Here is a 12,780-nt window from a genome sequence, read left to right as displayed (position 1 = left end):
CCAGGGCTAATTACACCTCATTATTCCAAAGGATCTCTCACGCCTCACTTCTCCTCAAACGCCGGCAAAAGCGAGGGGGAGGGGGCCGGCTATTAAGGGAAAAGCCGGGTGGAAAACAAAGTTGGGTTAATTCACACGGCCGCGGCCCCCGCGGCGGCTGCGTGGGGGCTCGGATGCCGGCGCGGAGCCCGGGGGGCCCGGGAAAGCGGCATGGGGATGGAACGGGGGGGACGCTCCCGGGCTGCTCCGCACCTCGGTTTTCCGTCGCCGGAGCCACGGCCACGTGCGGCGGCCCTGGGCTTGCGCTGACCTTCCCGTTGCTCCAAGGAAAGTCACGGCAACAGCTTTTTTCCTAGCAGCACCCTCTGCATTTGGGCCGTTTCAAGCGGGATCCACCGCAGTTTGCTTTCCCCGCGCTGTGAAATGCAGCTCTGGTGTCTGCTCCCATGCATTCCCTGCATTAAAGCACATTTGCATTAAAATTTGCATTAAAAATTGGGGAGCCGCTCACAATTTGCAAGAAATTTCTCGTTTTTTGGCWAGGCAAGGTAGGGTCCAGCCCCAAACCTCCCTGCCGGCACTGCATGGGAGGAATGGGGGTTTTAGGAGGTTTTGGTGGATCCTGAGGGCGGATAAACCAGTTTTTGCCATCCGCAAAACCTCATTTWCCTCCTCTTATTTTGTGACCCCTCCCCAAAGTCCCCACACATTYGGCTAAACCAGGGAGGGCCAAATCCAGCTCTTTGTTCCACTCAAAGTGAAAACAACAACGGCAAACACGCCGAAAGGTCCCCAAAGTAACCTTTAGCGAAAGCTGATTACGGGAAATCAATGAAATTGCTATGAAATAAGGACACGAAGCCCCCACGGCTGCAGGTGCAGGACGGAGGGACGCACACGGGGTTTGCGAGGACGAGCAAGGGGAGGGCRGACCCCACCGGCTTTAAATGCACCTCTTGCTAGGTATATTTAATGCATTTAAATGAATTATTAGATTACTATTAAAGCAATTGCAAGATCTATTTGCAGATGGTAAGTGGAGAAGAGGAAAAATGGAGAATAAACACCCTTCTATTCGTACATTTTTTCCTGTGTTCTCCCCAAATAGTCGCTGAGCTGCAGGATAGCTGCTTTGTGCCTCTCTTTAAGAGAAAAAATAATAATAATTWWAAAAAACCCTAGGAATAAAAATGCAGGCACAAGTGGCAAAAGGAATAAATAGGAGGAAAGATAATGGCAAAACCCTCTGCTTTTGACGTGGCTTCAGAATGAGGGGGAAACCYCAAATCACTGCAACCTCTTTTGGGAGAATAACGGGATTTTGAGCTTCTCAGTAGAGAAATTTGGGTATCCGGCCAGCGTGCCAACAAATTAGGGGAATTTTGTACAGAGGTTTTGGTAGTTTAGAAATAAAAATAAGAGTAATTTCCCCCCCGAAAACACCAYAGAGCAGCAGCTCACATCCCTGCTTTCCTATCCGGACCCCGGGATCCCTCCCCACTTCTGCAAAATGAAATATTGCGCCCGCCACCRGTTCATTATGTGGTGTTTTAGAAAGGCACCAAGCCACATTAAACACCACCAGCAAAATAAAAGAAGGGAGAGAGATTAGAGAGGACAGAGGCTCCGGCTGTACCTTTTTTCTTAGCTTTTTTTCTCCCTAAAACGCAGGGCGCAGGATGGGGCATCGCTACTAGAGCCGGTTCCTGCAACTGCTCCCAAACTCCCAAAGTTTCCTCCTTGCAGGAGCTGAAAGGGTTTTCGGCAAAGGTCGAGGCAATCCCAGCTGCTTCTCGGAGGCGGCTTTGGGAGGGAATCAAAAGTAGCAAGTTCTGTGGCAAAAGCGCGCGCTCGGCTAGCTTGGAAAAGAGCATAAAAGAGGTTTGCAGATTAATACTATTAAGCAGGATTTAAAAAAAAATCAGGCAATTGAGGCTGGATAATGTCCCACATAACAAACGGGCTCCATTCTCCGGCTCCGGGCAGGTCCTTGTGTGTCCGGGGTGTTTAGCATGTCTTTAACAAAGCCGGGGATTTGTGTCGGGATTGCGCTCGAGGGYTCGCCGGTGCGCGCCGGACACCTGAGCGGCGCGAGCTGGCGGCCACACAGGGGCAAATCCGGCGCGAAGCCCCTCCGGAGAACGGGATATCGGGATTGCCGCACTCAGAGCATGCTCAGGATGCCTGAAATCTTTAAAGCCGCRTTTATTTTTCCTCCAGGAAAGAGCTTTGGGAAGCCAAATTGCTACCTAAATTATCCCGGACTCTACACGAGGAATGGATGAGTTTTGCTGCAAATGAATTTAGTTGAGAAACCTGCCAGCTCCTGGATGCAGGAGAGGATATTCCAAGGATATTTCAAGAGGATATTTACTGGGGAGGATACTTCAAGCTTTTTTTTTTGCCGTTCACAGGCATTTGGATCATCCCGGTTTAGGAGTCAGGAGGAATCTGTAGCTCAATCATTCAATTGAATGGCGTAGTTTGCTAAATACGGCACCTAATTCGGCGCCCAAACCAGGGATTTTGCAGGAAACTTGAAGCCGAAGGAGGTGCCTTGCGGGGTGTAAAACATCTCTGGTGGTGGCAGAGCTGCAAGGGATGGATTCACTCCCAAATCATCATCCCTGCCGCAATGTGGGGGAACGGTGCAAATCAAGAGAAGAGGATTCACTGGGAAAGATGTGTCCAATTCTGGAAAAAAAAAAAAAAGAAAGAAAAAAAGAAAAAAGGAAAAAAAAAAGAAAAAAAAAAGAAGAAAAAAAGAAGAAAAGAAAAAAAGAAAGGAATTAAAACCACATGTAATGTAAGGTGCCTAAGATTTTAGAGACAAACCGCTGGATGCGTTTTGCAAGACATTTTGGGAGGTGAATGAAGATATATTAATGGAGAGATCTGGTAAATTGCTTTAGCAAATCCTCTTTGTCCCTTTTCATGGGGGTTTGGGACTCAGTGATTTATCTCTTTGCACAAGGCGACTTCCCAAATATTTTCGGTGCCCGGCCAATATTAGGTCAGCCCAAATTCAGACTTCTCAGAGGGTCGAGAAACCTCCCCTCTGCCCCCAACACGCCTCGGCAGCCTCGCATTTCCTCCTTCTGCAAAGAAAAAAAATAAATAAAAAGGTTATTTTTATACTACTTTTATATTTCCTCCCAAAACCTCATTTTTCAACCTTTCCTCGTGTTTTCCTGATGGGATCTGGCTTGTGTTCGTGTTTACTGCACGTCACTATTGTCCCTTCTCCGGAAGGGCCCGTTGCATTAAACCCATTCGGATAAAAGCACCCAGGTGATTAATTCGGATGCACCGACAGTTTTTTGGATGACTCAGGGCGAGCCTGTCAAAGTGCAAGCACTATTCTTGTTTTTGCATTTTCTCATTATTCATTTRGGGCATTATCCTCATTTTTCAGGCCAACCCCGTTGAGGTGGCAAAGGAGAAACCTGGGGCAGCTGCTGTGATGTCCAGGTTGGGAGTCCCTTGAATCCTTTGGGATTTGGCTTGAGCGTCTCAAGAAGGAATAATACATCACAACTGCAGGGCTAAGAGGCCTCCCAGAGCTGTTCCTGCCAGGATATGGAACTGATTTTATTATAGCTCTTATTTATTATTGCCGCCCAAGGAGGCAAAAACTCGGGTGAAAAGAGAGCTGGGCTTCACGGGCTCACGGAAGCAATGCCCAGAACAAGGAGCTCGGATGGGATTGCCCTAAATCCAGCCCATGCTGCTGCTTTCCACCCGCAGTGACCGGCTTCAAGCTTTCTGCCAGACCCAGCAGCCGGTTTTCCAGCCCCGGAGGCATCGTGGTTGTGTTTAACCCTGGGAGCTGGAGCTTCCCATCTCCCTTCCTCCAACAGCGCCTGTTGCTTGGTTAGCAACTATTATTTTTGGTACAAAGTACAAAAGGAACGTGTGCGGAYACTCCCTAGCCCTATTATGCAGCAAATAATAATAATATTATTATTGCATAATAATAATAATAACAATAATAAAATCTGCTTACTGCAATGCACCACTCCTTCGCTTTTTTTTAATATTTAGTATTTAAGCTTCCTAAAAGGAGAGCTGCTGGGGAGTGTTTCYTCCACGCAGGGCCAGTCCTGCCAGGCCGTGAATGGCAGTGGGGAGAGGAAGAAAAGAGAGAGGGGGGAAAACAGGCGGTTCAGGCACCGAATCGAAGGGTTTGGGCCAAATGTCCCCCCTGAAAGAGCCGGGTGATGGATGATGCATTACCTGGGATGGGGTGGGATGTGCAGAGCATCTTCCATGGGCTCCAGAGGGCGGATGCGGGTCCGGAGCAGCCGGTCGTGGGTAGGATGATTTCCAAGCTCAAGTTCAGCAGGGCAGACAGGGCACCGTGAGCCCCCAATTTCTTCCTCCCTTCCCGTCGCAAAGAGGAAACCCCGTCGAATCCCATGTCACAGACACAATTAAACCGAATGCCAAAGGGTCCTCCATGATTTATTGCGCTTTCCGATTCCCTGAGCTCGCAGTGGGGGCAGAGAGCGGGGAGGCATTTCTCTTCTTCCCTTCCTAGACAATCCCATAAATTGAAGATTGTTTTTTCCCCCTTTACAAATCCAACCATTTCCAGGTATTCTTGGGCTGAGCAGGTCGCAGCCGCCACCCCCGGGAATGTGGCTCCGAGTTCATTTCCTTCTCCTGTTTGGGAGCCAGGAGACACCCTTGCCCGCAAGGATGGCCACGGTCACAGCCATTTCCATCCCATCTTCACCCCGGCCYTCTGCTTCCTCCCATGCAAAACCAACGGCTTTTCGCTGCAGCATCCCAAAGGTCGCTCAGAAATCCCTCCGGGAGCGTTTGGGAGAGCRGCTGCACCCGGGACCCCGGCGGCTGGAGTGGGGGGGACCCTCAGGGTGACCCTCCTGCCTTGGGGGACCCAGGGAAGCGCAAGTGGGGAAACTGAGGCAGGGCTTACGCGGGAGCCGGACGCCGGGCGCTCTCCAGGCTGCGCTTCCCGTGCTCCCAAGGTCTCCGGGAGCAGCTCGCGGCGGTGCCAGCGGGGACAGGGCCGGGGCGGCCCTGGGGCTGGCGAGGGGAAGGTCCCGGGGGGCTGCAGCCCGGCCACGTCCCCCGCTCGCCGCCAGCCCCGCTGCCGCTCGCAAAGTGCTGCTGCCACCTCGCGGTGTCACCTCCGTGTCCCCGCTCGGCCAGAGCCGGCTGCGCCTCTGCGCGCCGCGAGCCCCCGGCCGCGGCCACCGCGCTGGGTGCGCGGGGACMCTGGGCTCCTACGCGTGGCCCGAGGGGACATATGCACCCAGCGACGTCCTCTGCCACCCCGGAGCTCCTGCTGCGCTCCAGGGCTCCGCAGGGCATGGGACTGATGGGGAAACTGAGGCAGGACGAGAGGGAGCGCGCTGCCTTTTGTGCCGCGGTCGGTGCCGGAGCGGGTGGCGGGTGCCCCTGTCCCTGCGCTCGATGGTCCCCGCGCTCCGGCCCCATCTGCTCCGAGCTTTTTTTAGCCCCTCGCGCCCAGCGCTTCTCCCAGCCCGGCAGCTGCTGAGCCCCGGAGCAGGTGCTCGCAGCGGCTGATTTTTCCACCCATCGGCATCTGGGGAGCGGCTCCGAATGCCGCCCAAACTGGACAAGGGCAGGGACCGGCGAGCRGATAATTGCCACTGGCCACTCCTGGCTTTCCAAAGGAGATGGCCAAGGGGTGACAGCCCCTCTTGGATGTGTCACCCCAAGGGGCAGCTCCCAGCTTATTTGCGACCTTCTCTAGATCTTCCTTCTCCAAGATTTCTGGTCTTCCTGGTGTCCCTCCTGTGTCTCCTGAGCTTCTCAAGCTGAGGAGAAGACAAGATTCAGGCTGGCAAAAAGTGGAGGAAAACTGGCTTAACTGGGGACGGGCATCTTTGCTTTTCTATCCAGCTCTCTGCAGAGCCATCCACTGCCGGCCTCAGCCCGGCTTGCCCACCTTCCAGGAGGCAGGTGCTGCTGGAAGGGGATCCCACTTTGCATTTCTAGCACAGCTTTGTCCTCCTCACCTGGCTGCTGCTCCCAGATCTGGAAAAACCCTGGAGATCTCCAGGTGCATGAGATCCTGCCAGGACTGGGCCCTTTCCAGCTGCTTTCCTCGGAGCAGGGGTTCAAAGCAGGGGCAAGTGGRGAAGCTTTCGGCTCTCCCTCCCTTTTCTCTTCCCCTCCCCACTGGAATCCAGCTTTCGGGATCAAGAACACTGCCGGCTATTTTTAAAGCATTGCCTTCGCCCCTCGCTCTGCAGCCCGCGGTGACAGATCGGGTGGCGTGACGCTCAGCTGTCTGCTGCTCCCACCACRGCGATCCCGGGATTCCCTGCTCCCTGGCAGCCCTCCTGCCCGGGAAGGAGCCGCAGGCGAATCCACGCGCGGGGCCGGGACCTGCGCCCAGCGCCGCGTCCGGCAGCCCCACYGGCCGGAGCGACATTCCCGAGGGTAAGCGGCCTGCTGGGATCCTCCGCAGGGATTCGGGCTCCAGTGGGGAGGGAGRAAAAGGGGACACGGGTGGAGGAGACGACTGGATCCTTCAGGTGGGCATCGCCCAGGGAGTCTGCATGGGCTGGAGGCGGGTGAGCCTGAGCAGGAGACTTTTCCGAGTGCCCCCATCCGCGCAGACCGTTTCTGGCTGCAAACTGGTGCTACTGGTGTCACCCATAGCCATGGCTCTGCAGGGACAATGGGCACCAGCTCCGAGCCCGTCCAGGCTGCCTCCCTGAGCACCCGACACCCCTGAGCACTTGGCTCGAACCAAACTCATTGCATTAATGACGAGGCTAGACAAGGGAGCAGCCCGTAAGGGCGCTGCCTCCACCTCACCCTGCTCCCACCCCATGTGCCCTGTGTTGGACGAGGCTCCGCTCCGGCGACGCTCCCAAATTCCCAGCCCGCCCTTCCCAGGCTCTCCCCAGCCCAGACGCTCCCACCTGCTCTTCCCAGGAGAATTCCCACCTACCTGTTCCTGCCTTCCGGCCYGCATGGGATAGATCCCTGTGGTGGCCGCCCATGCCGGGGCTCACCACGGGGCACACGGCTGGGACAGACCTCATTGGGCTAYGCTGTGATTTGGGTTTTATATATGTATAAATAAATATATATGTATATTTATATTTATATACATAAAAATTATAATATAAGCAAGATTTCTTCTGCTGTCTGGTTATCTCAGCCCCTCATTACCAGGTAGCAGAGACCCAGTGCGGACAGATGGGGCACGGAAAGAGCCACCAAGGCGCCACGTGTYCCAGCAGTGAAGCCCGGCATTCCCGAGCCTCCCTCTCTGCTGGAGGCTGCTGCTGATCCCAGCTGGAATTTCAATCCAAGGCCATATTTTACTCCTTGCTCTCTTTTCCCTTGCCCCCGAGAAAGACTCGGAGCRGGAAAAGCCCTTTTCCTCCCCATTTAGCGGGAATAGCAGGAATTGTGCAGCCGCTCGGCGCACCTGAGCCCTTGTGGGTGGCTTTTGGGAAAGCCACCACGGCCGGGCGGTCACCYACCCCACGGGCCACCTTTGACCCATGCCATCTTTGTGCTCAGGACTCAGCGGGGCACCTGGAAGCCGTTTGCTGCCCGTTGTCCTCCCCACGGGGCGAAACGGGGCATCGCCAGCACCCCTCAACTCAGCCTGTGCCTCAGTTTACCCAAATGGGAGCAGAATTATCTGGGAAATGACCAACAAAGTGGGTACTGGTGGGAAGTAACATCCAAGGATTCATTCAGCTTGCAATAGGAGCCCTAAAGGAAGGCAAACGCGGTCCCGCGGATGCAGACAGCCTGTGCTGCAAGCCCCGGGGGGCTCGCTCGGCCCCGCGTGCCCGCTGCTCTCGGCCGCCTTGGAGCCCGTCTAAATTTGGCAGCTCTATTTCGACACCCGCGCGCTGCCCCGTGGAGGGGACGGTGACGGAGCAAAGGTGGCCGGGCAGGAGGAGCGGGGAGCCCCGTGCYCCGGCAGGGTTTTATCCCCAGGGTTTTATCCGGGAGCCAGGGTGGCGTTTTCGCAGCTACCCAGGGTGGCATTTTCGCAGCTGTCCCCCCATGGATCTCCCCGGCTGTCACCGGTGGTAGAGCCTGGTGACAAGGACATGCCAGCCCAGGGAAGGCGTCCCCGCTGTGGCCGGCACGTTGACTCCGGAGGAGGCCGGGGCAGGTAGGGGCTGGAATGAGGGTCCAAGGAGAGGGGAGAGCAGGGCAGCAGCACCCAGAGGTGCCGGGGGTGCCCTATGTGAGCCGGCATCACCTCCGGCCGCCGCAGGCGCGGGGACATCCTGGAGAACGTCCCGCTGCTCACGGGCCGGCGGCAGAGCCTCTCCCTCACCCAGCCCTGCTCTTCTCCACGCCTCTCAACCAGGGTCCCGGCGGGGACGTCCCCCCTGCGCCACCCCCCGCAGGGCTCGGGGCRGCCGGGAGGGCTCCACCGTGGCCCCAAGCCCCAGCGCCCTCGGCTCGGCACGGCGGGGAGCAGCCGGAGCATCGGAGCGCCGCCGGAGCCCATTTGCTCCAGGCATCTGCCCCTCCGGCCATTAATCCAGCTCACAGAGGGACACGGGGCAGCCGCCGCTCCGCTACATGGCAAAGGGAGCTCTGAAGGCATGGAGATCATTTTGGGGGGAAAGGATGAGAGTTTGGGCTCTTTTCCTGCCTGGCTGCAGCTTGCACTTAGCAGCAGCCACAGCCTCCCCCGTCCACACTCCTTGGGCTCCCCAGTGCCGGGCACAGATCCCTGTGGGTATCAGCCCTTAACAAGCAGCATCTCCCGAAAGCTCAGGGGAAAATAACCTCATTTCAGGCACCGCAGCTCCCGAGGGACCTTTGCAAAAGGCGCCCTGGCTAAGAAGGGACAAACAAGCAGCTGCTAAAGGCAGCCCGGGCGGACGGCCCCGCGCAGCCTCGGCGAAGCAGAAGAGAAGATAAATTTAACCAGGGCCGCCAGTTGTCTGCGCTGATGGAGCGGGGCTGTGCTCCCGGCATTCCCAMCTCGGACAGCCCCAGCCTTCCTGCGCGCACGGAGCACCAGGAGCCAGCAAGTGCCTTTCCCGGCTGCGGGAGGAAGAGCCGCGTGTTGTGTGCCGGATTTCAGGGATGCTGCGTGTCGCAGCGATGCTGCTCATGGACATCGCAGCAGCGGCCCTGACAATTCATTTTCCTGGCTCTTASCCCTTGGATGCTGTGCTGGCATCTTGCTTTGTGCCTGCTGGTGTCAGCGCTGCCCTCGCCCGTGCCACGGAGGCTCTGCAAGCCGCAGGGCTCACCCAGGTGGAAGTTTTAACTGCTTGACACACTGAGCTACATCACACAGCTGCTTCTGGCTGGGAGAGGAGAGCTACAGGGGTTTAAAATGGGGAAAAAAAGTGAAATTGAGCCATCTGGGAGCAGCAGCCCCATGTCCTCCAGCCCTGCAGGACCTGTTTTGCAGCTGCCTGGCCCTTGGCAGCTCCATTCCTGCAGCTCGGGGCACCTCTGGGTGCTGCTGGCGTTAGGTGCAGCATCTCCCACCCTTGTCTCTCCCTTCCTTCCAGGCAACTCGCTGAATGAGGCAGACAGGAGCCAGCAGGTGAGCAGCTCCCACAGCTCTGGATGGATGGGAATGGGGAAATCTGCCGGCAGTGAGGGCCTGGAGAAGCTGGAACCCCTCTGCTTCTTCCTGAGAGCGCTCTTCCTCCTCCTCCTCTGCCAGCATGGTAAGGAAGCAGATGGGCAGTAAGGCCACGGCCGCATCCATGGCAAGAACAACCAGGGGGAACCACAGCCCGAGGGTGCAGGGAGGGTAAAAACCTGGCAGAGCTGCTAGGACGTGGCCTTCGGGCCACAAAAACCAAGTCACCTTCATTAGCCCCGAGTTTACTATAGGGAGATGGGTCCTTGCAGCGAGGGTTTCCATCTCCAGCAAGATCTGCAGTGGTCCAGATGGAGGGAAGCAGTGGGAGGAGAAGGGGCTGCCCCATCCCCAGCGCTCCAGCCCTCCTGGGATGCCCAGGGCCATCCTGTTTCTCCCAGTTTCTTCCCAGTGCAAGATCCTTCGCTGCAACTCGGAGTACGTGGCAGCCACCCTCAACCTGCGCGGCCCCAGCAGGACCGCGGCCTTCTGCAGCGCCCTGCGCTCCTACTCGCACTGCACGCGCAAGACGGCCCGCACGTGCCGGGGTGACCTGGCCTACCACTCTGCCGTCCACGGCATCGAGGACCTCATGATCCAGAACAACTGCTCCAAGGAAGGTCCCGTCTCCCCGCCCCGACCCCGGCCGCCGGCCCCCAACCACCACCGGGGCTTGGAGCCCCTGGATATCTGCAACTACGAGAAGAGTTTCCTCTACAAGCACGGGCAGCCGCCCAGCTACCAGCACTGCGCGGCCTTTGGGGACCCCCACATCCGCACTTTCCATGACGACTTCCACACTTGCAGGGTGGAGGGCTCCTGGCCCCTCTTGGACAACRACTACTTGTTCGTGCAAGCCACCAGCTCGCCGGTGGCCAAGGGCTCCAAYGCTACGGTTACTAGCAAGGTAATGGTCTCACCTAGGGCTTGTCGGCTTCATCTCCGGGAGGCAGGACTGGCTTTGGGAGAGAGAGGCCCTGTGAGAGAGGTGATCCCCTGTAACCGAGATGATCCCCTGTAACCGAGAGGACTGCCCTGTAACAGAGATGGCAGATGCCCCGTGTCACCTTTTCCCTTGAACTGCCATCTATTTCACAGAATCACACAACGGTTAAGGTTAGAGGGGACCTCAGTTGACCATCTGTCCAACCCCACTGCTCAAGCAGGGCATTCGGGTGCTTAAAGTGAGGATGGGATGGGGAGGGCAGTAACAGCTTCAGCTAGATTCCCGTGGGAGCAGGAATGAACGCTCCAGGAATAAGTGGGATGAAGGTCCTTAGGACCAGGGAGAGCCATGGCCCGGCAGGGTGACACTGCTGCCCAGGACGGCCGTGTGCCCATGGGTTGTCTATCTAGCACTTCTCCTTTCTAAGGAGAGAAGGACATAAATTGTTCCTAGCCGGACCACAGTAAGGTGGGCAAGCTGGGATGGGGCAAAGGGGGATGCTCCGGTGAGGCCAGCGCGGATGGGCTGGAACCCGCGGTGGGGACACGTSTGTGTCTGCTGGTGGGGAGCCCAGGCTGACAGATCCCAGGGCTTCTGATCTGCTCTCTGTGTGCAGCTCACCATCATATTCAAGACCATGAAGGAGTGCGTTGAGCAGAAGGTCTACCAGGCGGAGATCGACAACGTTCCCGCCGCCTTCGAGGACGGCTCGGTGAACGGCGGCGAGAGGCCGGGCGGAAGCAGCTTGGCTATCCGGGAACACACGCCCGGGCGGCACGTGGAGATCCGCGCCGAGTACATCGGCACCACCATCGCCGTCCGGCAGGCCGGGCGCCAGCTCTCCTTCTCCATCCGTGCGGCCGAGGAGGTGGCAGGCGCCTTCACGGAGGAGCAGGACCTGCAGCTCTGCGTGGGCGGCTGTCCCCGCAGCCAGCGCATCTCCCGCAGCAGGTGCTGCCCGGGCCGGATGGCAGCGGAGACGGCCCGCGCGCTCTGCAAGGAGAGGCTGCCCGTGGAGGACGTCTACTTCCAGTCGTGCGTCTTCGACGTGGTGACCTCAGGGGATGCCAACTTCACCATGGCCGCGCATGGAGCATTGGAGGATGCCCGTGTCTTCCTTCCCAACGCTGAGAAGCTGCACATCTTCCAGGCTGCAGCAGGCTGCTGGCATACCTCTTCCTCCTTCCTCCTCTTCCTCCTCCCCTCTAGTCTTTGGGCTATTTGCTGGCACTCGTAACTCTTGTTGGCGGCCACTTGCTGGCATGACATCCAGCATGGGGGACACATCCAAGGGACAGCCCAATGGGGTAACAYGAGAGCTGCTGACTCAGGAATCGTGCCTTGTCCATCAAGAAAGATGCCTTATCTTGGATCAAATATCTGCAGCAAGGAGGGTTGGAGGGCCACGTCTTTGGAGGGGAGCACTGGGGATCAACAACAGGGAAACACSGTTGTACCCACCGTTCTCACCAGCATGGAGGATGACATGGGTCCAATCTCCTTCCTCTCCCCGAAGGCCATCTGCAGAATAGTATTTTGGATTCTTCATGCAAGTTTTCCTCCTAAAGATCATGGCAAGTCCTATCAAAGAAGAAGAAACATGCAGAGGTTGAACATCTGCTCACTTGCGTTGTCCTCAGTATTATCCTTTTGATCCCACCACGTGGAAGAGGTACTTAGAGAACTTCCATCGAGCCTTTGAATGTTCCCGGCAGGTACCAGTTCGGTACAAGACATTGGTCCTCGCAGTAGGCTTGCTCTGCACATTTATGGTGGAGTTACTACAGCAGACCTTTGCTCAGGAACCTGACAAACTTAGAAAAAATAGGGCAGTTCCTATCCGAACAGTCACAAAACATTGTTTTATGGATCTGGAGCTCCTTGACCCACCTGCTGCTGAAATCGTGTTAGAGAGAAGCCAAGCAATAAAACAGTCACGGGAATGACGTGACCAACGTTTGCGTTTCCTTTATAATAGGAGCTAGAAATTAAACTTTTTTAACTGTATTCTCCTTTTTCGGGATTAGCAGCCGAGACGGTAACGTTGCATTAGTGCTAATTTCTAGTCCGCTGGTGCTGCAAAACACCAGGTCTCTGAAATTTCATCTACTGTTGCTATTTTTCTTTGTGGTTGTCTCGGCACCTGTCTCGGACTCAATATAGCAAGTTCTGGACTTTGGACCAGGGTTGAGTTTCAGTGAGGTGGGAGAGGGAAAACAACCCGGCGTCCCTCTCCCTTGGG

General features: G+C 56.7%; 1 protein-coding gene across 1 annotated transcript; it reads left to right on the top strand.

The window, feature by feature from the left end:
- The first annotated feature begins 9,643 nt into the window (after positions 1-9,643).
- On the top strand, positions 9,644-11,775 carry HJV (hemojuvelin BMP co-receptor). The gene is made up of 3 exons (XM_026043217.1): positions 9,644-9,677; positions 9,994-10,499; positions 11,155-11,775. Exons 2-3 carry the CDS (start codon positions 10,185-10,187, stop codon positions 11,773-11,775), a joined length of 936 nt encoding a protein of 311 aa, XP_025899002.1. The 5' UTR covers positions 9,644-9,677; positions 9,994-10,184.
- The last annotated feature ends 1,005 nt before the right edge of the window (positions 11,776-12,780 follow it).

The sequence above is a fragment of the Nothoprocta perdicaria genome, unplaced genomic scaffold, assembly GCF_003342845.1.
Source record: "Nothoprocta perdicaria isolate Ctin4 unplaced genomic scaffold, notPer1 scaffold_323, whole genome shotgun sequence".
Lineage (NCBI taxonomy): Eukaryota > Metazoa > Chordata > Aves > Tinamiformes > Tinamidae > Nothoprocta > Nothoprocta perdicaria.
The sequence above is the reverse complement of the archived record's forward strand: the minus strand, read 5'-3'. Positions and strand labels throughout refer to the sequence as shown.